Raw genomic sequence first — 26799 nt, 5'->3', positions numbered from 1 at the left:
GTTGGTTGCCTAGTACCACACAGTCATTCCTGACAGCACACAGAAAAGTAACATTATGCAGACTTAGTTTACATTTAGCGGAACACACACACACACACACACACACACACACACACATGCGTGCAATAACAATTATTGAAAAAGATGCTATGAATTTGATTGAGTGGGGAGGGAGAGAAGACAAGGAAGAAATGTTGAAATTATTCTATAATCTCAAATAGAACCACCAAAGAAAACTAAGTATATATGAAAGGCCATAGAAAACTTGTTACATTGTAAATTAATGGAAAAACTTCAGTGTCTGGGAAGGTAACTCAGTGAAGTAGTTGCCTTGCAAGAACTAAGGCATGAGTTTTATCTCCAAAATCCAAGTAAAAATGTATGTGTGGTAGCACATGCTTATATTTCTACTGCTGGAGAGAAACAGATGCTTATGGCTGACTTTCCAGTCTAACCTATTTGGTGGGCTCCAGGCTGATGAGAGACCTAATCTCAAAGGTGGTAGATGGCTTTCCTGAAGATTATATCCACTATTGACCTCCACAGCTCCTCACACATATGAGCACTCATATGAACACATGTACATATACACAGCACACACACACATGCACACACACACAGAACACATACACAAATTAATTAAATTAAACACATTACAACAATGGATTTTTAATTCCAATGTCTGTTGTACTATATTTATTTAGATATATGGTATGTAACTCATCATATTTCTCTACTTTTTTCAAAGCTTTTGAGTATCATTTATAAAGATGAAATGTATTTGGAAGATACCTTTTATTTATGTGTCATTTTTGGCTCTCTTCATTTCTTTCAACTTCCGGTCCCATGTCATATTGTTCTTTCTATTTGAAAAAAAAATTTAATATTTATTGTATCACAGTTCTGCTAAGAGTAAATTATGTATAAATTACTTTAACCTTTCTTTGTGTGAGAAACTCTTCATTCATGCTTTATTTTAGTAGGTATAGATTTCTGGCTTGACAGATATTTTTCGAATACTTTAAAGATGCCATCCAACCATCTTCTGGATTGCATAGTTTCTGAGGATAAATCAGAAATGTTTCCAATCTTTGATCTGCTGCATAAATTTTGTCTTTTGAAATCCATGTCTTGTTTTTAGTGTTTTATCTTGTGTGTGGTGTGGTGTGGTGTGTGTGTGTGTGTGTGTGTGTGTGTGTGTGTGTGTGTTTATACGCATTTTCTTGCTCTGAGCTTCTTAGATTTGTGCTATAAGTCTTATTATTTTAGAAAAATAGTTGTGAAACATGTTTTTGAATAATGTCACTGCCCTATTTTTCTGAAAATTGAATTGTTTGTATTTAAGTCAGAAATAAGATGACTCACATATTTTTGATACATTTTTTACATTTCTCTATTTTGGACTATAGTTTAAATATAGTTTAAAGAAGTTGTAGTGACCTATTGTCTTATTAACCATTCCTTTCTTTACCTCTTTCCATATATTAAAGAAGAGATCTTGATCTGAGCAATTTCATTCCAATATCACTGTTATTGCATATGCTACCATTTCAGAGCATCCCATTTTACTCTTTCATATTGTTTGGATTACTGTGCTGCAGTTCTCCATCTTGTCGTGTATGTTATTCCATCTTTTTCACTGAGTCTTTATGACACTAATTATATTTCCCTTAAAATCCCTGTCTCCTCGGTCCATTATATTCATAAACTCTGGACCAAGTTTTCACAGGTGTATAATTTCTTAACAATGAATTATTTTTCCTTGCTTTTGGTTTAGCTTTTAATTTTTTATTTGGTTACAAATATATTTCAGATGCACAGCGAAGACAAAGGTAAATAGAAGCCATGTCTTGAAATGACCCTGTCCTTTTTTTCTGAAAAGCCATTTACCTGCAAAATTGAGTCAGTCCACTCATGACATGAGCAGGTACTGTGATTCATGCTAACTTTACCATCAGTATATCACGAGTTTTAAGTTCCTCTAGCAGCAATCTCTTGCTAGAGTGAGGATTGTAATTCTGGAGGGTTTTGATTTGTTTTCCCCTTCGTCTTTTGGCTGTCCTTGCATACATGGGCAACAAAGAGATGTCTCTTTCTGTGCTCTTGTTTTTCCTCTAGCAATAAAAGTGTGGCCTTTAATTTGATACTAGGCAGCTCATAGGAACATGGCATATTTTCTGTTCCCATGTTCCAATCTCAGTCAGAGACAAGCCCTGTGAACCTATGCTTCAGGAATGGATCTTCCTGATATTCCTGGCAGTCTTAATTGTGGCAAAAAACAAAACAAAACAAAACAAAACAAACAAACAAAAAAACCTCTGCTTTCTCTCTCTGCTTGATCTGGGACACGAATGTCCTTTCTTGGAATGGGAATGTCCTGTCCCTTGTTCAGTAGCTGCAAATTTGTATTTGATACATTTGGAGGCTGTCCTTCATGCTGTGATAGAAAGTTTTTGCTTATATTCTCTCCCCTAAAAGTAATGGATTTTTATAGCACCCCAGATACCAAAGAGCTTCCTTTCAGAGATAGATAATTTCTGTTTCTTCTCCTCCCCATACGTGGTTTATATTTCTCTATGCTACAGAAGTGAGTTTTCCTTTCTCCTTCACTACCAGCTTCATAAAGGTTTGATGTTACAGGGGAACAGACTCTGAGGAGACTTTCATGTAAGGCCTGGCACTCACCTTTTTCTCAAACATCCCATATAGATGCATAGAAAATAGCATCTGGGTGAATATAAATTGCTCCTTCCTACAATGCCAAACTAACATGTTATTTCTAATACTTCTATAACCACTATCTTCTAGAATGAGGACCATCTTTTAATTTTTCTCACACAAGGAATATTAAATCCCCGTTTGTCTCTGTGTGTACTACCATAAACAGAAGGCCCAGCCTTTCTCTTATCAATTCCCAAATCATTCCTACCAGTCAATCCCAAACTTTTATTTCTTCTTAGACAATTGAAACCAACATGATATCTTCCTTAGTAATGCCCTCTTACCATTTTTACGCAGTCTGTTATATGTTTGCAATTAACAAATGAGCATTTAACTGTGCAAAGGTTTGTTTATTACATAGCATTATATTTGTGCTCATGTCCTATCAATATAATTTAGCTAGAAAAAATCCAGTGGTAAGTTACCCTTGTGTCAAATTGACTGAAACAACAAAACAAATACGGATTTTTCAGATTCATTTAATTGGTGTTTGTGTGATTATTAGTTCATTAGCAGATTAATTTGACAAATAAATTCCAAACAGTGAAATTTTGCAAAAAGAGCAGGGTTATTAAAGCTAAGATGCTCTGAGTTGCACTCTTAGGTCTAGCATTTATTGATTGAATGATTTCTGATAAGATATTGAAGATCAAATGAGGGAATAGTATCTTTATATTTGGGCACAGAAAGTGGCTTACAGTAAAGAAAGAGAGAACAAGCAAAGTGTGTTTGTAGTAACGTAGAGAAAAGACCTGGAATATTACTTGGAAAGGGTAAAGTCAGACTAGAGCCTCACTGTGGTGGCATTGGTGTGATTTTTGAAATTCTGGCAATGAAGTTAATGCTAACCAGGTTCAAGAACTTTCCCTGACATTAGTTAAACTCGTGGGTCTGAAACTTATTATCATCCCCCTATAGACTTCCTCAGCAAAATGGAGACGGTTACTAAATCTGCATGGATAACTTAAGAGACATAATTAAGGGACCAAAGGAAATATGATACCATATCTATAGTGTTAAGACCTCAACATAGGGTATGTCACATGTAATGATGTTGGTAAGAAGGTGAAGCAAATCAGTGCATCATAGTTTAAACTGCTACCAGCTTCATTCTAACTCTGAGTGGGGTTTGAGGCAGAATTAATTTAGGATATGAGTTCTTAAATCTATCTGTAATCTCTATTTTACATTTACTTGGATGTAAAATTGCCTGCTACGGTCTAAAGGTTTGTATTACTTCAGACTTAATGTGAGGCATTTTTGATGTGATCAAATAATCACATGGTTATAGATGAGCATTTAGAAGGCAGTTAGAAACTATACTTCTTTAGTGATGTCATTATAGTGGTTTCTATTCACAGGAGTATTCTTCCTTGCTGAGTTTACTATTAGACAGAGAACTGGTGGAAGCTATACCTGCCAGTGATTTTGGGTACAAATTGCAAGGGAGAATAGTGGACTTTCAAACTCAACAGAGATCCAGAACCAAAGCACCATCCTTCCCGTGTGTGTGTGTGTGTGTGTGTGTGTGTGTGTGTGTGTGTGTGTGTGTGTGTGTTTTCTTATGACTCTTTAGAGGCTGGCTCAGAAAAACCATAGCCATCCCTGCATTAATAAAAGTGAAGGACAGAAACTGGGTCCTTCATGGTTGCAGTTTATAATAGCACCTTGGAAGGAGGATGCTTTCGTGTTCTCTGTGTAGAACAACCTACATGTAAGTTTCTTTTTTTACTCATTGAAGAATTATATCTAAGTAATATCTAAGGTCTCTCCTATCTCAACAGCCTATTAGTTCTAAAAATGGTTGCTATAGTCCTCTTTATAGTGAATTATCAGGCACTAAGGAGAATGTGGGATTCACATCTTTTGAAATTTGGAAAGAATGGGCAGTGACATTTATTAAGTGTGCAGTGAGCAAGACACTTACTTATATTGTAAATTATTATTTCAATAACACTTCACAACTTAGAGATTAGGGTGTGTGAAGTGAACATATATATGAATTACCGGGTACAATGCCTTCCAGAAAATACTTGTTCAACAAGTTTCTCTGCCTCCTGCTTCAACAACTCTCCACCCAGCTTATTAACCTTTAAAAATGTGATAAAAGAACAACTCTGAAGGATAAAGTAATTGCCGAGACTTACCAAGGATTCCACATGTCCCTCTGGATATGGTGACTATAACTAGATTTGGTGCATTATAGGATGAACTGGTTTAGTGAGCTTAGAGCTCTCCTAATCTTTGGCTTAATTCATCCTTGTGACTGAGGGACAGTGTTTATGAAGTGAGTACATAGAGATTTCAGATGTGGCACAGATTTCCCTGCATGATGTTACAATCAGTCCCAAAGAACTCAAATCGTCCATCTTGGCCTCATTAACATTACATACTTCCTTTGGACTAACCAAGCCCTAGGGTATTACTTGAGTTGACTGACTTAGATTTCTTGTAACCCCTAACTTCCAGCTTATTCTCCTCATATAGTACAGACAAATGACAATGGACCACTTTCTAATAAAAGGAAAGGTAAGTCTCTATAATCAGGATTGCATTCAGAAAATCATCTCTTTGTCTGGAAGACTATTAGGAACCTAATCAAGAGTGAAGATCAGAGGAGTAGTTGCAGCCAGAAATGAGAGTGACAACTAGCCCTAAGGAAGGAAGTAGGCTGGGCATTGTCTGCTAACAGGTGTATGGTCTTCACATAAGTGGGGTTGAACAGAGGAATGAATGGCAGAACTGATTATGGAGGCAACTTTGTGACTTTTGAATCAAGTCCTTTTAGTGTTTTTTCTGTGATTAACAGAAGGGATGGAAATGGGTTTGGATGTAGGATGCCTCATTTTGGGCTGGTACCTTTGTGCACAAAGCAATGTTGAGTTTAGGAAGCCATCAGTGTATTTTGGTATGAGATGAAGCAGGTAGTTTAAAACTACTAAAGGACAAAAGCCAAATATGATGGTCTTTTTTGGTTCTTTCCAACTTTAGGGTGAGCTGAACTGTTAAATACTTGTATGTATGTGTCTTTCTCTATGTTTATCTGTTTCTGTATCTTCCCTTCTCTGAGACATCCTTTCTTTCCTTCAGGCTATAGGGGACAGAATACATTTTTTTTTGAAATAAGTTAATGATGCCAATCCACCTAATATAAAGCTCCAGTGCTGGGAGCCACTTCCTATGATACAAACTAAGTAATATTGTATTTAGAGGGAAATAATTTGTCTTCTGGAAGTGGCATAATATTTTGGAAGACATACAGGCTTTAAAAATAAGAATGTGTAAATCTAGTCTAGAGTTTACAATGGCAAACAACAAAGAGATTCTGTTTCAACAAAAAGACTGATTCAAAGTGCAATGTGAGGACTACAACTAGGGTGATTCACTGACTTTCATACATGCTTCTTGGTAAGTAAGAATCTGTAGTTATACACATTAATGCACACACACACACACACACACTAAAGGCTTTTTCTATCCTTTAATTAAATGAAAAACAATGGACATAGGTTCCATTAAACTCTCCGAGTCTTTAAAATATTGCCTGGTCCTTAATCTTCTCAGGTATAAAATGTAGATAGCAAAGCCAAATGTTCAACAAGGTTGTGAGGATTAAAAGGAAAAAAATCTACAGGATAGCACAGGACTTGGGACATGGTCTGTGATCCATAGTGTTAGTGACCTTTCTCAGCCTCCTGGTGGGCATGTTCATGTACACGGGCTAAGTTAGTCCTCAGAGCAATCACTTGAACTATGTATTATTATCATAATGTGATGATATATGTGGGCAAACATAATACAATACAATGCAGGTGTTCAATAAATGTTTGTTTAATTTCTTTTATTTTCCTTAATTAAGCCAATTATTATCCTGTCAACAACCATGCTTTTGCATGAACTATGTGAATATTTTAAAGGACAAAGCACTAATCTTGCATTGTCGCTAATTTAGAATGGCAGTCTGGACATCTAGCTCATTATCAAAATTATCTTCATTTTAATAATTTGACAAGTTAGGGTCATAAAGTATTAGACTAATTCCTGCCTTAATATTGTGAATGGTGGGTATACTAATTTGATATTTCAAAATGTAACAAATGGAGAACAATTTTCATGTCAACAATAGTTTTACATATTAATAGCAAGCTTTGCTTGCTTAGCATTTAAAGCTATCACATTTTACTCATCATTAATGGAAGAAAGTTTGGGGTATATGTTTGTAGAACTACAGGTTGGTGGAGGCTGAGCTCTTCTGACTTGAATCTGGCCTAATACTTAGCTTCCCACGTTACCCTTTACCATGACTAATTTATGTGTTAGAATCTTCAGAGTGAGTCAGAGAGTGAAGTAAATTTATGAAGCAAAATTCTTCATCTAAAATAAATCTGACCTTAGGATATATTGCTTAACTTTACCTTAGTTTCAACATTTGAAACATAAGTACTAAATAGATAGAATTATCTGTAAGATAAAATAATTTCTGAATAAGTCAATGACCAAAGACTTTATCACAAGGTTCACAAAGAAGGGAGTGTGCAATAGATGTTAACATCTGACATTCCTGCGACCATGATCACCATTATGACTTCCACTATAGTGACAATGAGGTGACACCTACACTGAAGAATTATGAAAGAGGATTGTAGAATTATAAAAGAATTGTATATAGAGTGTCACTAAATATTCACATATCTGAAAGGGGAGCTGAAAACATTCTTCACTTATCTCCCACTTAAAGATCATCTCAGAGCCTGGTGGTGATGGTTCACACCGTTAATCCCAGCACTCGGGGGCAGAGGCAGGTGGATCTCCATTAGTTCAAGGCCAGCCTGGTCTCCAAAGTCACAGAGAAATCCTGTCTCGAAAAACCAAAAAAAAAAAAAAAAAAAAAAAAAAAAATTACCTCAGAAGAGATTTGTCAATATTTTCTGAGTTACTATAGAAAATGTATGCCGCACTAAGATTCTTTCAGATCCATAGATCATACAGCAACCACTCTTATGTTTTGTTACCATGATCAAAGTATCAACTGTAGACAGTATAGAAAATGGGGACAAATGTAATTTGAATGCAGGAAAGCCCTTGACAATTTTCCTAATTTGAATTGTGGTAGAATCTATTTCAGTTATTTTCACCACCAGACAAAGAATATTAAGCTTTCTTGTTTTGTTGAGCCTTGACTAATAGGAAATTTTCAACAACTTTTCCTCTATCTTGAAATAAACCAGAGAGGCTGTTATAGAAAGAGATTTATCTATCTATCATGCATATTCAAGGAAGTAGGGAGAAGGGAATATATCTAAGTTGATTGAATTCTTTTTCCTTTGAAAACTAATCATTTGTTTGGCTGCTCTGGAGACTAAATTAATTCAGGCAAATTTCCTGGAGAGCATGGTGATGGCTCAGGTGAGAATAGCAAACCTGAATGTGAAGTCTGGAAACTTTCTAGGCCTTACATACCAGAGTGTGTCTGTGACTCAACTGGAGGTCAAAATTGGAGTCAGAGAGAGCCAAAGAGACCTTTATTCAATGACAAGTCAAAACGGAAAGCTGAATTCCCCAGATGAACTGTATGAATGCACAAACACTAGCGGTCACTTATGCACCTTAGAATTCTAAGTATCTTCCATTTTAGATAGTTAGATTAGAAGTTCCTTCCCTCTTTTTCTTCCTTTCTCCCTCTATCTCTCCCTTCCTCATCCTCCCTTCCTCCCTTCTATCCCTCCCTCTCTCCATTCTTTGCTTCTTTCATTTCCTCCTAAATACTATCTGTCTTTAGAATACTTACAAGGAGTTGGCAATTTATAATGTTACTGTTACTCTATCATATAGATAAAATCCCATACGAGTCAGATTTCTTAGTTTTCTTTGACTTCAAATGTTTAAGATTTCTGCAAAAGGAGAGATTTGTTTTTAGGCTGTAGAAGAGCAGATTGACATACACAGAGAACTGGATCCTAGGCACCTGTGACAGAGCGTTGCAGCATAAACATCTCAAGGACTCTCCTGTATGTTCTGCTCACTAACACGGTGGTGTGCTTAATTAAAACAAGGAAGCAGACAACAAGCAGTATCACAAAGAATAAATAGCAAGCAAAACTACAAGAATAGAGAAAGGAGAAAGACAAACTATTTCCAAACATGAGTTTGGAAATATACAGTAGTGTATTTCTTTCTTTTACTTTGGAGAATGTATTCTTTCCCCCTTCATTTAAGAAGGTTATTTATTGTGAATTTAGAATTGCAACAGCAGCACTAAATATACACATATGCGCTCAATTCACCAATTTGTCTAAAAGAGAAATTAGAATAAGTTGGCCTAATTCCTTCTAACCTCAATCCTTGACCAAAAAAAAATGGGGGTGGGGGTGGAGCAGGAGGGAGGGAGAGACAGACAGACAGAGAGAAAGACAGAGACAGAGAGAGATAGATGAAGAGAGTGGAGATAATAAGAAAGAAATACAATGCCATCGATTGCCAACAGTGGCTCCTGCTTGTTTGCTTTTTTAATAATTTATTTTTATTTTATACACACTGGTACTTTGCCTGCATGTGTGTCTGTGTGAGAGTGTCAGAACCCCTGCAACTGGAGTTACAGACAGTTGTGAGCTGCCATGTGGGTGCTGGGAATTGAACCAGAGTACTCTGGAAGAGCAATAAGTGCTCTTAACTACTAACTCTCTAGTACCTGCTGAGGGTTTATAAACAAAGGAAAAATAAAGCCCTGTCAATATAGACTGGAATCATAAGTCTGGATCCTGAGGTCATAGGGTGTGTACCAAGGGGCAGGATGTGGGAACTCAGCATTTATGATGGATTTTCAGCCACTTATTCATGAGCACATCAAAAGGGCATTAAGTGTTCACTGGCATTGGGAATATAAGTTAAAATCCAAACATTTTCTTTCACTTTTCCTGACTCAACAAATATGATTTCCATGAATTAACAACTTCCAAGTGTGGCAATATAAACATCAGTCACACAAAAAATAATGCTGAGGACAGAACATATGCCCACTGCTATTGTAGTTTTTCACCGTTTAAAAGTGGTTCTCACTACAACTGGATGCCAGGAGTTCGGCTCAGTGTTTAGCTGTGGGTCTCTGCTTCTGCTTCCATCAGCTACTGGATGACGGTTCTAGGATGGCATATAAGAGAGTCATCAGTATCAATATAGGGGAAAGGCATTTAGGATAGAGAGAAAGGAGTGATGAGCAAAGAGGTCAAGACAAAGCCGGGGAAAACCCACAGGAACAACTCATAGACTTCAGTCTAATAGCTGGGAAACCAGCATAGCACAGAACCAGGCTCCCTGAATGTGGGTGTCAAATATGAGACCTGGGCAGTCTATGGGGCCTCTGGTAGGGGAGCAGTATTAATCCCTAGTGTATAAATGGATTTTAGGAGCCTGTTGCCCATAAAGGGATATTTTCTCAGCATGGACATATTGGAGAGGGCCTAGGCCCTGTCTTAAATGTTGTGACAGACTTTGATGATCCCTTATGGAAGGCCTCATCCTTTCTATGGAGTAGAAGAGAGATGTGATGTGGGTTGGTGGGAGGGGCATGGGAGAATGGGAGGGAGAGTGAACTGGGATTGATATGGGAAATAAGATTGTTTATAATTTAAATAAAATAGTTTGATTGCAAAAAAGTGCTTCTCAGCTGATTGGTATTTGTGTGTGAATAAGACCACACTGGCTTATTTCAATAAGTGCAAAGGCTATATCCAAAAAGATGCAGGTTCAAGTTGCACAAAATCAGTGAGCAGGCCATAAAATTAGGCTGGATTTAAAGGGATTCTAATTTTTATTTCCAATAATTACAGATTATCAAACCCAGAATAGGTTCTCTCTCTCAGGAAATGGGTGATTAGGTAAACCTTCTTGTAGAACCTGATGGTTTTAGTTCAAGCCCCAGAATACAAGTTGTTCTAACTACCACACACATGCCATGTCAAGTGTACATCCCACACAAAATAATAAATAAATGAAAAGGAAATATTAACATTAATAACTTATGATTACTTTAATGTATTTGATATAGTACTTTAAATTACATTGCAATGATACCTCATTTAAGGCTCATCATTCATTTTGTACATGAGTTAAGGAAGATAGCATTATTTTTATTTAGTGATTAAGAAACTGTGTCTCAGAGAGATCAAGACTATCACTCAAGGCCACACAGCTACTAGAAGATCATCAGGAATGCAAAATCACTACCTGTACATTGGTTCTGGGGAAGGACTTAAGGGAAGATCTCTTCCCTTGGTTCAAGGTATATCTAAGTTTCTTGACAATGGAAGGATCAAGTGCAGGGTCAGACATCTAGGGCACTGGTTGATATTTACCAATCCAGAACTCAGGGTAGTGCTATCCTCTGCAAACCAGTCTGGGTGCATGTCAACCATTTTGTTGCTTGCCATTTCTATTTTAAGCTTGTGTTTCCTGGCATCAGTATGAATATAGGATCAGGCTGGTGAATGACATCAAGGGTACCCTTCTTTCCATACTACCATATTCTCAACTCTGTCTCTGTCTCTCTCTGTCTGTCTGTCTGTCTCTCTCTCTCTCTCTCTCTCTCTCTCTCTCTCTGTGTGTGTGTGTGTGTGTGTGTGTGTATTTGCACAAGCATCTTAAATTCCATCCTTTGGTAACTGAACAGCACACTAGATTCACAATTTGCCATCAAAAACAAGAAATAATATTAATTTGCTTGATTGATTTGTCCATTTTTCCAATAGTCCTCCCAGCATGGGAAAAGGACTCCTCCATGAATGCATATTCTGTGTGTGCACAGGCATGTCCACAGGCACATACATATGCCGCCCTACAGCTCTGTTTCAAAACTCCTTTTCTTTTGAATGTATTTTTCAAAGTTCTGCCTAATAATTGTGGATTGTATCTAGAGGCCCACTTGCTAAAAGCAGGTTGAGTCATAAGCAGGTTGTACAAGTCCAGGAAACCTGCAGCGATGACTAAGAGAGTCATTATTTGATAAAAGGGGAAAAAATAGGTATTGGTTTGAAAGAAAGGCTGGGGGAGCATGAAGAACTTCTTGAACAGGGAAAAAAACACTTAGACTCTAGCTGGCAGGATGAGTGGGGGCCGGAGAGAGACAGTCTTGTGCAGTAAGACTTGCTGCTGCATTTTAATCACATCTCTATGTGACTAGGTTTTTTTCCTCTTTCTGTTTTTTTCTCATCAAGCAGGAAAGGACACAGAGGGGATTCAGCAGTAGACTGGCTCTTTCAACTTTGTACTTTACTCGGCCCCTGTCCCTGCACATTTTAAAATTGACATCTGGAAATTCTTTTCAGCCTGAGTTCAAATAGATGTACACACTGTATACTTTCTCTAACCTTGTAAATATTGACAGTTTAAAATTAAACTCTTGCATCATTCTTTGAACATCTTCAGCAGCTTCCACCTGGGTATGATCATGGTTTAACACATACCATCAGGTATTAAAATATAGATGGACAGATTCATAATAGTCGGGTATTTACCACCAACATTTGACTTTATTTCTGAAAGGCATACTCAATTTCCCTATGCCTACAGCATTTTATCATAATGCCAAACATATTTTTACACTTGAAAAATTTCTCTTGATAATTCTAGTATGAGTCTTAACAAAAATATATTTCTAAAATGTAATTTCAATAAAACCTGCTGTTGCCAGAAGCCCCCAAATTGTTAAATATCTATTTAAGTAGTTGCTCAGCTACTAAGTAGCAAATTATTAATTAGAACAGGGGACAATACCCTAGGCTCTATGTCTTAAGTACTTTCTTCTTCCATGCTCTGGAATCTCACAGAGGAAAATGATGAGAGTCTTACTAAAATTCAAGTAAACTGATAAGTAGAACTTTCTTTTGCACATTTGGAAGAAGGAATGTGAATGAGGCTAGAAATAGAGCTTGAATAATTCCTCCACCCCAGTCACATTAATAGCACATTGATTATCCAGCAACATCTATATGAAAATTGGAAATTCTCCATGTCTGTGTACCGGTAGGGCAAGGTGCCTTTAAAACAACACCATTTGTATTTTTGATTGTCTTGTGTGCACTATAGAGGCCTGAGCAAGATGTCTGGCATCTATCCCTAGATGACAATAGTAGTACCCTTCCAGGTTGTGACAACCCCAAATATAGGAAAATATTTCCAAACATTCCAGCCATGTAAAAACAAGTTTGAAGATTGATTGTTTATTGAGCTTGTTAAGAATATAAAAAAATAATATTGAATCAAATATGGTATTTTGGTTCTGTGAATGAAGGAAAGTCTGTACACTTTGATTTAATTTCCCTTTCTATATAAGGGGGTAGTTGTTGAGTCCATGAAGAAAATGTGCGTTTGGAACCCTCTCAAAGGTATTTGGACCTGTCTATTCATTGAGTCTTACATGAACCCAAATCTACTGTGAATAAACTAGAAGTAATGCTACTTAAGAATGTGAAATTTTTCTGCTGGTTATTGCAACTCTGGGTGAGTCCATCATTATGTTATGTCATAATGTATGTTCACATAAACTGACATGGTCATAGCATTACTAGATACTATAGTCTTATGGGACCACCACCATGTATGTAGACTCCTACCTATTGATTGAGTTGTCTCTACAAAGAACACAAAATATTGGGCTACTACAGATGAGAAACAAATGGAAAGGATGAAGTTACTAACAATAGATATAATAATGAAATCTATTCACTTTGTGCCAAATGTACATTTGAAGATATATAAGAGGTCCTGTGAAGCTTTCTAGTTAATATATGAGGACACAGAGACACACTGAACATACCTAAGTGTTCCAGGGTCCCATGTGGGAATGTTGTTGAGATATGAACACAGTTCTATTTTGCTCAAGAGACAAAGTCTTATTCATCCTATCATATGCTCTCATCAAATTATAAAGGAAGTATTCATTGTGTCTTCTCCCTGCTAGGCAACATTCTAAGAAATGAGGATTCATTAGTGAATAAAAGAGAGACATTCCTGCTTTCACAGATCATGCTTTAGAAAAGCAAATTATTAGAATTAAGTTTAATGTATTAATATTATATGGTGTGTATGATAAGTAATACAAGCAAAAAAAGAGTTCATGAAGAAGGGAAGGTGGCAGCAGAATTGGGTAGAGATTTGTTGCTAAAAGAAATGGTTAATGATGGCCTCACTTTTGAAAAAACCATGGAGAATGATACTCAGCCAAAGCTTTTGAGGAGGAGGCAGGAGCCTGTGCTGGACATCCAATGAAAACCCTGAGTTCCTCCTCAAAAAGGAGGTTGAACCAAAGGTCAGGAGCTGGACCAGAACAGGAACCAAAAGAACAAAGAGAGCAGTGTGGGTGCCCTCAGCTTGTGTGTGGTGAGGAACTGGTACAGAATGGATATGGAAGAAGAAGGCTGGCTAAAAGGTACAAGAGCACTGTGGAGAGCTTGCCTTTTAACTCTTTTAGAGAAAAATTTTCTAAAATCCCTTTGCACAAAAACATAGAACACATACTCAGACAAACACACTTGTAAATTATAGTAGGCACTATGTCTTAATTGTATGGTGGAAAGACCATGCCTGTTGGAGTCACACAGGACTGTGCATATCCACTCTGCTGCATGTTCATTTGATGATTCAGAAAAATTTTTTGTATTGTTGTGACATGATCTGTTGCATGTTTTCTAAATGGCAAACACTTTATATACACGATCTCATCAAAGCCTTGTATAGTTACATAAGTTTATACTAATAGCATTTGAAATTATGTGTAGGTTAAATTAAGTGTTAAAATTAAGTGTGATAGCTAATAGTTAAGAAGCAATAATAGGATCTGTGTGATGTCTCAGTGGATTAGGGCCCTTGCCGGTAAGCACAATGACCTGATTTTGATTCCTAGGACTCACGAGGTAGAGGGAGAGAACAGACTTCCATAAATTGTCCCTGGATTTGCACACATGTGCTGTGGTACCTGCTCATAAAACATATAATTTTCCTTCTATGCATTTTATTGCTTTTTAAATTTCCACTCTATTGTGATTAGTAATAGTTAATCTTTCTGTGGGGATGTTTTCTAAATACTTTCTCCATGCAATCAAAAATCTTCAATGCTTATTTAGCATTGCTAGTGTGTCAGATATTCCTCCAATCACATGTACTGCTCAAATGAGACAACTGAGGGTCAAGAGAGGTAAAGGATCTTGTCTGCTGTTACAGAGCCAATACATTGAGAGCATGTGATGGGATTCAGGTAGTGTTGCTTCACCATTATACCAACACTGCCTTGCCAATCAGATCAATAACCAGGTTGTGGGGAAAATATTACCTCCTTTTCTATTATTGCTGATACATATGGAAAGCCTGTTTTTTTTTTTTTAGATCTTGTGACCAAACCCATAGTCATTTTTTTCAAATGTCAGCCAATTCTTGTGGAGCAATATTTCAATTGACTTCATAAAGCCAAATTTGAAGTAAGAACAAAGGTTAAATATGTGCCTTTTCTCTTTGAATATGTGAATGAATCAAAATGTATTTGTACTTGTATGTGCATGCATGCATGTGCTTGTTTTAATACGTGTGTAATAGGAATCTAAGTGTTAGTTTAAAGTGTCATCTTCTAGACTTGCTTCCCAAGTGCAAATCCAAGCATTTTATGAGGAAATAGTTAAAGATAAAAATCCTTGGAACTGGAAGTGAGTAATAGAGGCACATTGTATGAAATTTCTGAATAATTAATAAAATATTGTTGTGTTGGGGAAAAATAAAAAATCCATATTCTCCTTTAGGGTATACACCTAGTTTTCTACAACATAGTCTCTCGAGCAACTGTACCAGGGATGATGCTTGCAAACAAGCATGGATGGTCCTACAGCATTGATGGAATGTTTCTCTGCAACTGTCATGGTATTTCACCCCTTATTTCATGCTTTACTCAAGACGGCCACAAATATGAACTACTGTGATGGTCACCATTTCTTGGAATTGTCAATATCTGACAAGTATTTTCCGTGAATATCTTCTGTGCAAGCAACAGATTCTAATCATGGTCTCTATGTATCTTCTTTGAATGTGACGTTGAGAATATCAGCTTGCAATTTAGATTTAGAGGTATTAACATGATCACAGCATAATTTTTTTTCTTTAGGGTGGGGAATAGATTTTCATTAATCTCTTCTTTCTATTTGGACTCCTCATTCTTGTTTCATATTCTGCTCAGATGACAGACCAGTTGATTTCTAGAAACAGTTTCCCAAAAGCAAAGTTAATTGGCTTTGATGAGAACCAGAGTCAAAGAAACAGCCCAGTCAGTGTAGACATGGATCAGATGAGGCATCTAAGTGGTAGAGTGATCTGACATACTGCTATGGAGAAACTAAGACTGTCTCAGGAACAAATGCCTGCAGTGGGACAAGGAACTACCACCATGGTGGTAACTGAGAATTTTTTCTAGTAGGATTTGGAGACCTCAAGAGACTGAACCCCTTGCTCTTCCTGGTATTTGCTGTTGTCTATGTAGTCACAGTTTCTGGCAACCTTCTTCTTGTGGTGCTGGTATGCACCCAACAAGGACTCCAGACTCCAAAGTACTTCTTTCTAGCGAACTTTTCATGCCTGGAGGTCTGTTATACATCTAACATTTTACCCCGGATGCTGGTAGACTTACTGCAGGAAGATAGGGCAATCTCCATGGTAGGCTGTATAATTCAGCTGTACTTCTTTGGGGCCCTAGGAAGTACTGAATGTTATCTTCTGGCAGTAATGCCATATGACTGGTACTTGGCTGTCTGTTGGCCTTTGCACTATTTAACGCTGTTACATGGAACCCTAACTGTGGGGCTCACAATTGCCTCATGGCTTTGTGGCTTCTCAGCTGCAGTCTTCCAGGCTGCTATGCTATCTAGCTTGACTTTCTGTAGAGGCAATTATATTGACCATTTCTTCTGGGACTTGAAACCTCTGCAGAAGCTCTCCTGCTCTGATCCCGATCTCGTTAACTTAGTCTGCATGAGTCTAACATCCTTGGTAACCTTAGTCCCCTTTGGCCTCATTTTAGCCTCCTACTGGAAGATTCTTTCTGTGATCTTACATATACCTTCCATTATTGGCAAGCAAAAGGCATTCTCCTCTTCTTCTAATCTAGTAGTTGGGACTTTGTTTTATGGGACTTTAATCTTGGTGTATGCTGTGCCCTTGGCTGGCCAGGTGTTGGCTCTTAATAAGACCTTCTCCTTGTTCTATACTGTTGTCAATCCGACGTGTAACCCTCTTATTTATAGCCCCCAAAACAATAATGTCAAGGAGGCTCTGAAAAAAAAATTAAGAATTTGATTATATAATCTTAGCTTTACTTAAACAATTGAAGTGATAGCATTCTGAAGCAAAACTAATCTTCCAATCACCCAGGAAGTCTTAGTGAGACTAACATAATATAGTAGATTATTATTATTATTATTATTATTATAACTCCAAATACTTGATAAGTCCCCAATCACTACTTTATGGAAGAATTTTTTTCCAATATACTTGGAAAAATCTAGTTTCCTTGAGCATATTTACACTGCTCAAGGAAGGAATGCATAGGAAGGTACATAATATGTAATTAATGTTACTAAGAGCACAACCTGGGAAGCAAAAACTGATTTTTATTTGTTTCATTTATAATAATTGAAATGTAATGTTAGAACCAATTAATATGTACAATTAATGAATGTTAATAAATTTAAAAAGTGACAGTTCTTATTTTGTTTCTATTGAGGCTATACTGTTTTTTGATTTTTTTTTTAATTGGTGGAAAATTTAATAGGTCTACACAGTGAATATTGGCCATTTTCAACCCTATACACCTCTCTCATACTTTTTTCCCTCATTTTTAAATTTTTAAAATTTTTATTTATTTTCCATAATAACTAGTATTGCCCCCTCCTCTTCTCATGTTACCTTCCACTACCTACTTGTGACCCCCTCCATTCACTCTTTCTTCCTCTGTCTCCACTCACAAAACCTGTAAGGCCTCCCATGGCAGTCAACAAAGCCTGGCATATCAAGCTGAGGCAGGACAAAGCTCCTCTCCCTTACATCAAGGCTGGGCAAGGTATCCCACCATAGGGAGTATGTCCCAAAAAGACAGCTCATGTGTCAATGACAGGACCTGGTCCTACTGCTAGGGGCCCCATAGACCAACCTACATATCTCTGACCCACATGCAGAAGGCCTAGATCAGTCCCATGCTGGCTCCCTAGATGTCCCTCCAGAGTGCGTGAGCTCCCACAATCTCAGATCAGCTGTCTCTGTGGGTTTCTCCATCATGATCTTGACCTCTCTTGCTCACATAATCCTTCCTCCATCTCTTCAACTAGACTCTTAGCTCTCAACCTAGTGGTTGGCTGCAGATTTTTGCATCTGCTTCTATTTTTTACTGTATGAAGGCTCTATGATGACAATTTGGGCAGTCACCAATCTTATTACAGGGGAAGACCAGTTCAGGCACCCTCTCCACTATTGCTAGGAGTCTTAGCTGGGGTCATCCTTGTGGGCTTCTGGAATTTTCCCTGATACCTGGTTTCTCCCTAACCATATAATAGACCCCTCTATCAAGATATCTATTTCAATACTCCCCACTCCATCTCACCCTCAACTGGACCACCCTGATCCTTCATGTTCCCACCCCCCATCCCTGCCCCTAGTTTGCCCAGGACATATCATCTATTTCCACTTTCTAGGGTGATTCATACATGTCTCTCTTAAGGTCCTCCTTGTTACCTAGTTTTTCTGATACTGTGGGTTGTAGCCTGTTATCCTTTGCTTTACAGCTAATATCCACTTTAAGTGAGTACATACCATGTTTGTCTTCCTGGGACTGGGTTCCCTCACTCAGGATGAATTTTTTCTAGTTTATTCGTTTGTCTGCAAATTTCATGGTCTCATTCCTTTCTTTTTCCTCTTGAAGCTCTTCTTCCCAAAAAGTACCTTGCTTTATTTATTTGTTTGTTGGTGTATTGCCTAGTGGGTTTAACTATATTTGCTTGCATGGGTATGAATGAAGAAATGTTTACTGGCAGCTTATCGATGGCTACACCACTGAAGAAAATGACACACCTGTTGATACATCTGGCCAGACAGGTTGGTATTCTAACATATAATGCCTACAGCTGCATGACACCACTGTTGGCATGTAGTTATGTGGATAACTAGCTTGTTTCTGAGTGAAAATGAGGTATGTTCCATAGTATGATTCTCATATCTGGCACAGTAAACCTCATAGAAAATTCATGAATGGAGAGCTCATAGGCCCTGGAGAGGCCTATTGTTGTTACCTAAATAGTCATGTTGTGGAAGTATTTTCAAAATATAAATGCCTATGACTGTATGTTTGTGTTGTTTCCCACTTTGAGCAGAGAAAGTTTTTTGAAGTGGGTAGTGGTTAATGAACAGACACATTGCTGTTTATGGGAGATAAGAAACTGGGAGTATTCAGTCACAGTTGGGACATCTGTACCACACCCCACCAAGGCTTAGGGAAAACATAGAAGAGTGGGAAGAAAGAATTTAAGAGCTGGCTAATGAGGAAGAGAACTGCGAAATGGTGAGTTCAGATCACGGCATGGATGTTGCACACATCAATTCACAACACTTATGATTACCTGCACACAATCTACATAATAATAACAAGCCCCTCAAAATTTCAGCATGAATTTGGGAGAGGATCCCAAGGCTCCACTCTTGGTAGAGGAGCTATTGATAGTGGGTGATTAGTGAAGGAGGGAGAGCCACTTTATTTTGGACACATGGCTGCTAGTAGGTGGCCCATGCCACTGCCCCACATACATATGAAAACACTAATGAACTTAGAAGATTATCAATAAAAAATATGATGATACTAAGTTGAGAGAAAGACAGAATGGAGAGAAATTGGTAGAGTTTGAGGAAGGTAATGATGCACGGCTGTGATCTTAATATAATGTATAAATGCATACAAATTTTAAAGAATAAATGAAGATGTAAGTTTCAATTCTGCCTGATCCTACAGCCATTCAGCCCAAAATAAACACACGGAGACTTATTATTAATTATAAATATTTGGCTGATAGCTCATGCTTTTTATTGGCTAGCTCTGTCATATTAACCCATTTCTATTAATCTATGTATTGCCACGAGACTGTTGCTTAATTGTAATCCAGCATATTACTCCTTCAGCAGCATGGCATCTCTTGGATGCCTCTCTCTCTCCTTCATCTCTCAAGCACCCTCCTGGTCTGGTAGCCCCGCTTATGCTTTCTGCCTGGCTACTGGCCAATCAGTGCTTTATTAATCAATTAATAAGAGAAACATATGTACAGAAGGACATCCCCCATCAAACAAATAAAGATATAATTTTAAAATGAAAATAATACTTTTCTCCCAGCATCCATAGTTTCCCAGTGACATGTGGGACTTGAGCCCCTCACTGCTTTATGTTGGAGCTTTGACTGGCTTGATACTTTTTAACAGTTAATATAGATTCTTTTTTTCTTACTTTTTATTTATATAAGTTTTATTTTAATTAGAAACAAGCTTGTTTTACATATCAATCACAGTTCATGCATACTTCTGTCCTCCCCACTTCCCTCAACTAACACCCATCCTATCACCTTTCTGCTCCCCAGGGAGGGTGAGGCCTTCGATGGGGGATCTTCAAAGCCTGACGGGGCCCAGGCCCTCCTCCATGAGTCTAGGCTGAGAGAGTATCCATCTATGTGGGATGGGCTCTCAAAGTCCATTTGTAATGTAGAGATACATACTGATCCACTACCAGAGGAGGCACCATAGACTGCCCAGTCCTCCCAAGTAACACCACTTTCAGGGAATCTGGGTTGGTCCTATTCTGGTTTCCTAGCTATCAGACTGGAGTCCATGAGCTCCCAATTGTTCAGGTCAGCAGTTTCTGTTGGTCTCTCCAGCTTGGTATTGACCCCTTTGTTCATCACTATTCCCTGTCTGCAACTGAATTCCAAGACTTTGGCTCAATGTTTAGCTGTGGGTGTCTGCTTCAGCTTTCATTGGCTACTTGGTAAAGGCTATAGAATGGCATATAAGTTACTCATCAAAGTCATTATCAGGAAATGGCATTTAAGGTAGCCTCTCCACTATTGCTTAGATTGTTAGATGGGGTCATCCTTGTAGGTCTCTGGATATTTCCCTACTGCCAGATTTCCCTTTAAACCTATGTTGCCTACCTCTATCATGTTATCTCTTTTCTTGTTCTCCTCTATTTTTACCTGACTAAATCTTCCTGCTCTCTCATGCCCACCTCTGCCCTCTTCTTCATCCTTACTCCCTCTCCCTTCCCCCCATGCTCCCAATTTGCTTGGGAGATCTTTTCCCTTTCTGCTTCTCCAGGAGACCATATATGTCTCTCTCACGGTCATCTTTGTTTCCCAGATTTTCTGGTGATGTGGATTGTAGGCTGGTGATCCTTTGCTCTATGTTTATAAACCATATATGAGTGAGTACATACTGTGTTTGTCTTTTTTGACTGGGTCACCTCACTCAGGATGGTTTCTTCAAGTTCCATCCATTTGCCTGTGAATTTCAAGATTCCATTGCCTTTACAGCTGAGTAGTACTCCATTGTGTAGATGTACCACATTTTCTCCATCCATTCTTCAGTTGAGGGGCATTTAGTTTGCTTCCAGGTTCTGGCTATTACAAATAATGCTGCTACGAACTTAGTTGAACAGACATCCTTGTTGTATGAATAGGCATCTTTTGGGTATATGACTAAGGATCTTGTGATAGACTGATTTCTAAAGTGGCCAGGAGTGGAGGAATGTGCCCCTTTCTCCACATCCTCTCTAATATAAACTGTCTTTGAAGTTTTTGATTTTAGCCATTCTGACAGTATTTATCCATAGGACTTTGGGAGCCCATTCCCTATGGAGGGTACTTTCTCAGTCTAGATACATGGAGGAGGGCCTAGGTCCTGCCTCAAATGATGTGACACTCTTTGATGATCCCCTATGGGAGGCTTCACCCTCCTTCAGGAGTGGATGGGAGTGAGATGGGGGATTGGTAGGGGAAATGGGAGGGCCTGAGGGAGAGAGAACTGATTGTTATATAAAATAAGATTGCTTTTAACTTAAATAAAAAAGAAGTTCAAAAGAACAAAATAAAGGAATTGTCATAGTATCTATATTCATTTATATAAAAAATATTTATTGAATTTACTCTTCACCTCCAGGAACATTTTACTGAAGCATAGGCAAGTTTGTCTTGCTAGGTATACTTATAGCACTATGAATTTTACTACTGTGTCTTCTATACCCAAAAGAATGCTTGCCCTATAGGAAAACCTGGGCAGATTTTTTAAGTTAATTGCTAAATGTTTTTCTACTCTTATTAAACAATTATTACTTTCGTGATTTCAGGAATCACCTATATCATGATAATCCCTCAATGGATGGATTAGTATGGTCATAAGTACTGTGAAAGAAGAGTTCAGAATTCTTGGAAGGCACATAACAAGGGTAATTTATTTGGGTCATGTTGAAACTATCAAAGAAGGATTCTCTGAAGATATAGCATCTAGAAAGGGAGTCAAAGGACAAATAGGAATGACCTAGGAAAAGAGTAAGTGTAAGATGGTAGAGAGAGAGAGAGAGAGAAAGAGAGAGAAAACATAAAGTTGGCTGGCTAGAGAGATGAGGCATATTGGGGAGGAATTTGGGGAGGGGAAAACATGATCAAAATGTATTGTATGAAAAGTAGTTTTCTTAAAGATGGGGTGGGGCAATGGGGGGACATTAACAACAAAGTCTATAGTAGTGAAGACTTTACAGTATTCTGGGAACAGAAAACAGACAAGTATGGTTACAAAGTAGTGGTCAAGGGAGCGAGTATCAGAGCTAAGACTGGAAAGCAATAGCTTAATCCAGAGTTTCGCTAAACTTCACTGTGAGATTGTAATTCTTGAATAGTTACTAGTAGAATAACATGACCTACTTTATGATTTTAGATCTGACTGGATGATGGTAGAGGAAAAAAATTTTTGGCAGCAGTAAAGAGCTAGTAGGTGTTGTTAAACTAATTAGAACACAATCACTATTATTGGTCAGAAATTATGATAGTGAATACTAGAAGAGATGAACACTGAACTGCATTTTATATATTCAAAAATAGAATTGATGGGGTTTATTGATGATTCACATGGAAGAAACTTCAATAATAACTTCCTTTTTAGTGGTTGTGAATTGAATAATTCTTACACTACTCATTGAGATATAGAATGCTAGAGTAAGGCCAGGTTTGTGGGAAAGGAGAAATGATACATCATGTTTTGCACAGAAATGTTCTGATTTGGTGGTGGATGTCAAGTAGGTAATTACATATACTGATTTGGAAATCTGGAGAGATAGATAGTTCAAAAATATAAATTTAGAAGTCATCTGCATGTAGGTGGCATTTAAAAGCATGAAAGTGGGTGCAATCATGCAGAGAAACAATTAGAAGGAGAAGAGAACCCAGAATAGTATCATGGAAACTCCATCACTTAGACATCCTGTAGTTAAAGAATATCCAGCAGATGAGGGTAAGATAGAGATGTAGGAAGCAAATCACGAACTCAGAAGAACATATTTAAATAATAATAACCTGATAAATTATGGCGAAGAAAGGCTATTTAGCAGAGGAATAAGCTATCCACAAACAAGTATTTATTATATGTAATACCTGAACATCATTGGATATTTCAGGAAATAAATTCTTAATGATGCTTGAGCTGCACTGGAGTGGCACACATGAATAGCAAAAAGGAAAAGAAGACATCATGTGTAGCTAATATTTTGGATAAATTTGACCCCGAATAGAAATAAGTATAGGCAGAACTACAACAGGAAACTTAATGGGGAGATGCTACTTTTATGGTATAAGTAGAAAATATTTGATTCCTATCTCTTTTAAAGTTTTTTTTTTAGTGCTTGGTAAATGACTTTATAAGTCTCAGGATTTGGGGTTAAGGATGAAACAGGGATACTTGTGATAGAGCAGCAATAAAGACCCATGGAGAGAAAAACTCCTTCTGGTGTTGAATACTATTAAAGAATGAGAAGTTGAAGAAGCAAGATACTGTAAGGACATGGTCCCTGAAAAGTCATGAAGGTCCAAGGTCCAGAGCAATTGTGGAAAATACTGGCCTCTGATAAAAGTGGTAGCATTTACATTGTGGCAAATACGTACTGAATGTCTACTCTGTTCTTGTTTTTTTTTTTTTTTTTTTTATGTACTAGGGATACAACAATGCATAAAATCATGATTTCTGCTTGGTGGGACAGATGGGTAATCAAACAGACAATTGTAATTAGGTTGATTAATGCCATAATAATGGCAAGGATCTATGGAAGTAGTGAAGAACAGATATTATTATAAATTGAATTGCACTCCTCCAAAATAAAGTTATGCTCAAGTCCTAATCCAGTACTTCAAATACAACTGTCATTATCTTTACTGAGGTTATCAAGTTAAACTAAGTTCATGAGGATGGTTCCTAATTCCCCTAATTAATTATGACCAAGACTCAGATAAAAGCAGGTTATTGAACATAGGTATAGACACTCAAAAGAATACCACATGATCATAAAAGTATAAATCAGGGGGATACATAGTCATGCTAAGGAATATCAAAGATTGTCAGAAATCTACCAGAAGTCAGGAGCAAATCCTGCAGCAATTTTTGCTATCTTCGGTTAATGTCAGACTTTCAGTCCCCAAGCCTGAGCAAAAGTAAATTCCTGTTGCTTAAGTCACCCACTTGGTTAGAATAAGTCCAAAATATGAATTCAGACAGTGTAACCATGCTGGGGAACAGTGGTCATGTTAAAGGAAGCCTTCCCAAAGGGGATGTTGTCTGTGCCAAGTCAAGATGAACCAATTGAATTTTGTGAGTAGAGCCTGGGGAGAGCATTCCCCAGAAGGTGATCACCACATATAATAGCTTGAAAGTGAAAGACAATATGCATATGCAAACTGCTGCACTTAATTTAATGTGAGTGTATGTATAATATACTGCCCATGGTGATGAAAACGCAGACCCGAGACATTTAAGAGCCTTCATGAAGAGCCTTCTATTCCAAATGAAATATTTTTTCTTTTTCATAAAACCAAGTGGGTACCATTTAAATCTTCATTCTTCACTTTAGTGTTTACTGCTGTATCTTAATTTCTCTAAGGAGAATTCTCTTGCATCTACTGTGAACAAGAACACTTTACTTGGTGTGTTTTAATACACAAACTCTTGAAGAGAAGCAGTAGTGTTCAGACTGATGAGATGTGTCCAGTGTGTGTTGAGGAAAGTGGTTAGCAAATAGGCTGCCTTCAGTAAATGACTACGTGCCATGTTCTTAGAGATGACATTAGGACATTTTGGCTCACTTTGGAGTGATAATCCAGCATACTCCATATTTTCCTTTGACACTTCCTCTTATTCATGAACCTCACCTTAGTTCATATTTCACCTTTTCGCTTGATTTTTCCCAGTAGGCCAAGGCCTCTAAAGGTGCTACATAACCTTCTTGTACCCCAAACCGGCAGTCCTCACTTCATGCAGACTCTCTGACATCATGGTTTCTACTGTTCCCAATGGAGATTGGTTCACACCATGCAAAGCCCTGGAGTCCAACCTTGTCACCTTGTTTCTACTCCTGGTTCTGTCAGGACTAGTACTTAACTTAGTCTAATCAGGGTCATTAGGCCAGTTTCAAGCAAATAATTCTGTCCTGAATGGGCCAAAGAGCAGGTGGCAGCTCTGACTAAAACCAAAGGATGAATTAATAGGGTTGTTGGGCTGCATAAGAAGGCAGAAGGTAATCAGAGTAGTCTCTAAGGGAGCCAAGTTTGACCCATGTTAAAATGTTAAAAATGGTAAACAGGGCCCCTGAACAGGAAAACTGGTGGTCAACTCAAGATACTAGAAAGGCATGTATAAATTAGACTGATTTCTTTAAAAAGTATAGGTCTTTTCCAGCTGAACCAATTTCATGAAACTCATAAACTCTAGACTCACAGCCATGGAGCCTCCATGGGACTAAACTAGGCCCTCTGTGTGGGGGAGACAATTGAATAGCAGCCCTTGGCTGCAGGACCATTATATATTCCAAGTGGTGGACTAGCTTATTGGAGATTCTTCTCTATGGGGGATGCCATATTCAACCTTAATGCAGGGGAGGAGGGGCTTGGTCCTGCCTCAACTTAATGGGCCAGGCTTTGTTGACCCTCCCCACGGGAGCCCTCCCCTGGTAGGAGGAGTAGATGGAGAGTGGGTCGGAGGAAGACTTGAGGGGGGATAGGAGGAGGGATGGGAGGGAGAACTGTGTTTGGAATGTAAAATGAAATTTAAAACTAAACTTAAAAAGTATATGTCTTCTCATGATTGCTATATGTGCTTCCATAACATACCCTAGCTTGAATGTGTTCTGTCTGTTTTTCTCTGTCTCTGTCTCTATCACTATCTCTGTCACACAACATAGCACACAGATACAAAATGATTATACATAGACCTGTATTCATCTGAAGAAAATAATAACAGGGCATGATTAGTTGGCAGCTAATATTTGCTATTTGCCTGGAAGAATATACTGCACACAAATGCATTTAACAATACTGAAGACAAGTTTCAAGAAGCCAAGTCATTTTGCTCTAATTGTTACATTGTAAATGCAAAGATATGTATATACCAATATGGATAAGCAACATATTTCATGGAAATGCCTTCAAACAAAACATGCAATATATACAAAATAGTCTCTAGTCTGCCTCTTTCATCACAGTTCTTCCTTCTTCTGCCCGTTAATTATTAAAAAGTTGGTACTTCCCTCAATATACAGTAGATAGTTTTAATTGATCATACATGACATAGTTAAATGCCTTATAACTACAAAGAACTTAACTAGGAAGTGGGCTCAGGGGAGTTATTAAAAACCAGAGCATAAGAGGTCCTTGGGAGGTCATTATTTTGTATCACCCTTACTTCAAGTTGTTTATTATTAATAACAAGGTGAGGAAATTTCTCTGACTTCATTAGAAACCTGGAAAAATAACTTTGCCTCACCAATAC

General features: G+C 37.8%; 1 protein-coding gene across 1 annotated transcript; it reads left to right on the top strand.

The window, feature by feature from the left end:
* The first annotated feature begins 16111 nt into the window (after positions 1-16111).
* Positions 16112-17046, top strand: LOC127218025 (olfactory receptor 11A1-like). Its single transcript, XM_051179034.1, is given in 2 exon segments — positions 16112-16153; positions 16156-17046. Coding segments are annotated over 2 exon segments (933 nt in total).
* The last annotated feature ends 9753 nt before the right edge of the window (positions 17047-26799 follow it).

The sequence above is a fragment of the Phodopus roborovskii genome, unplaced genomic scaffold (assembly GCF_943737965.1).
Source record: "Phodopus roborovskii unplaced genomic scaffold, PHOROB, whole genome shotgun sequence".
In the NCBI taxonomy this organism is placed as follows: domain Eukaryota; kingdom Metazoa; phylum Chordata; class Mammalia; order Rodentia; family Cricetidae; genus Phodopus; species Phodopus roborovskii.
This window is presented reverse-complemented; position numbering and strand designations above follow the sequence as displayed.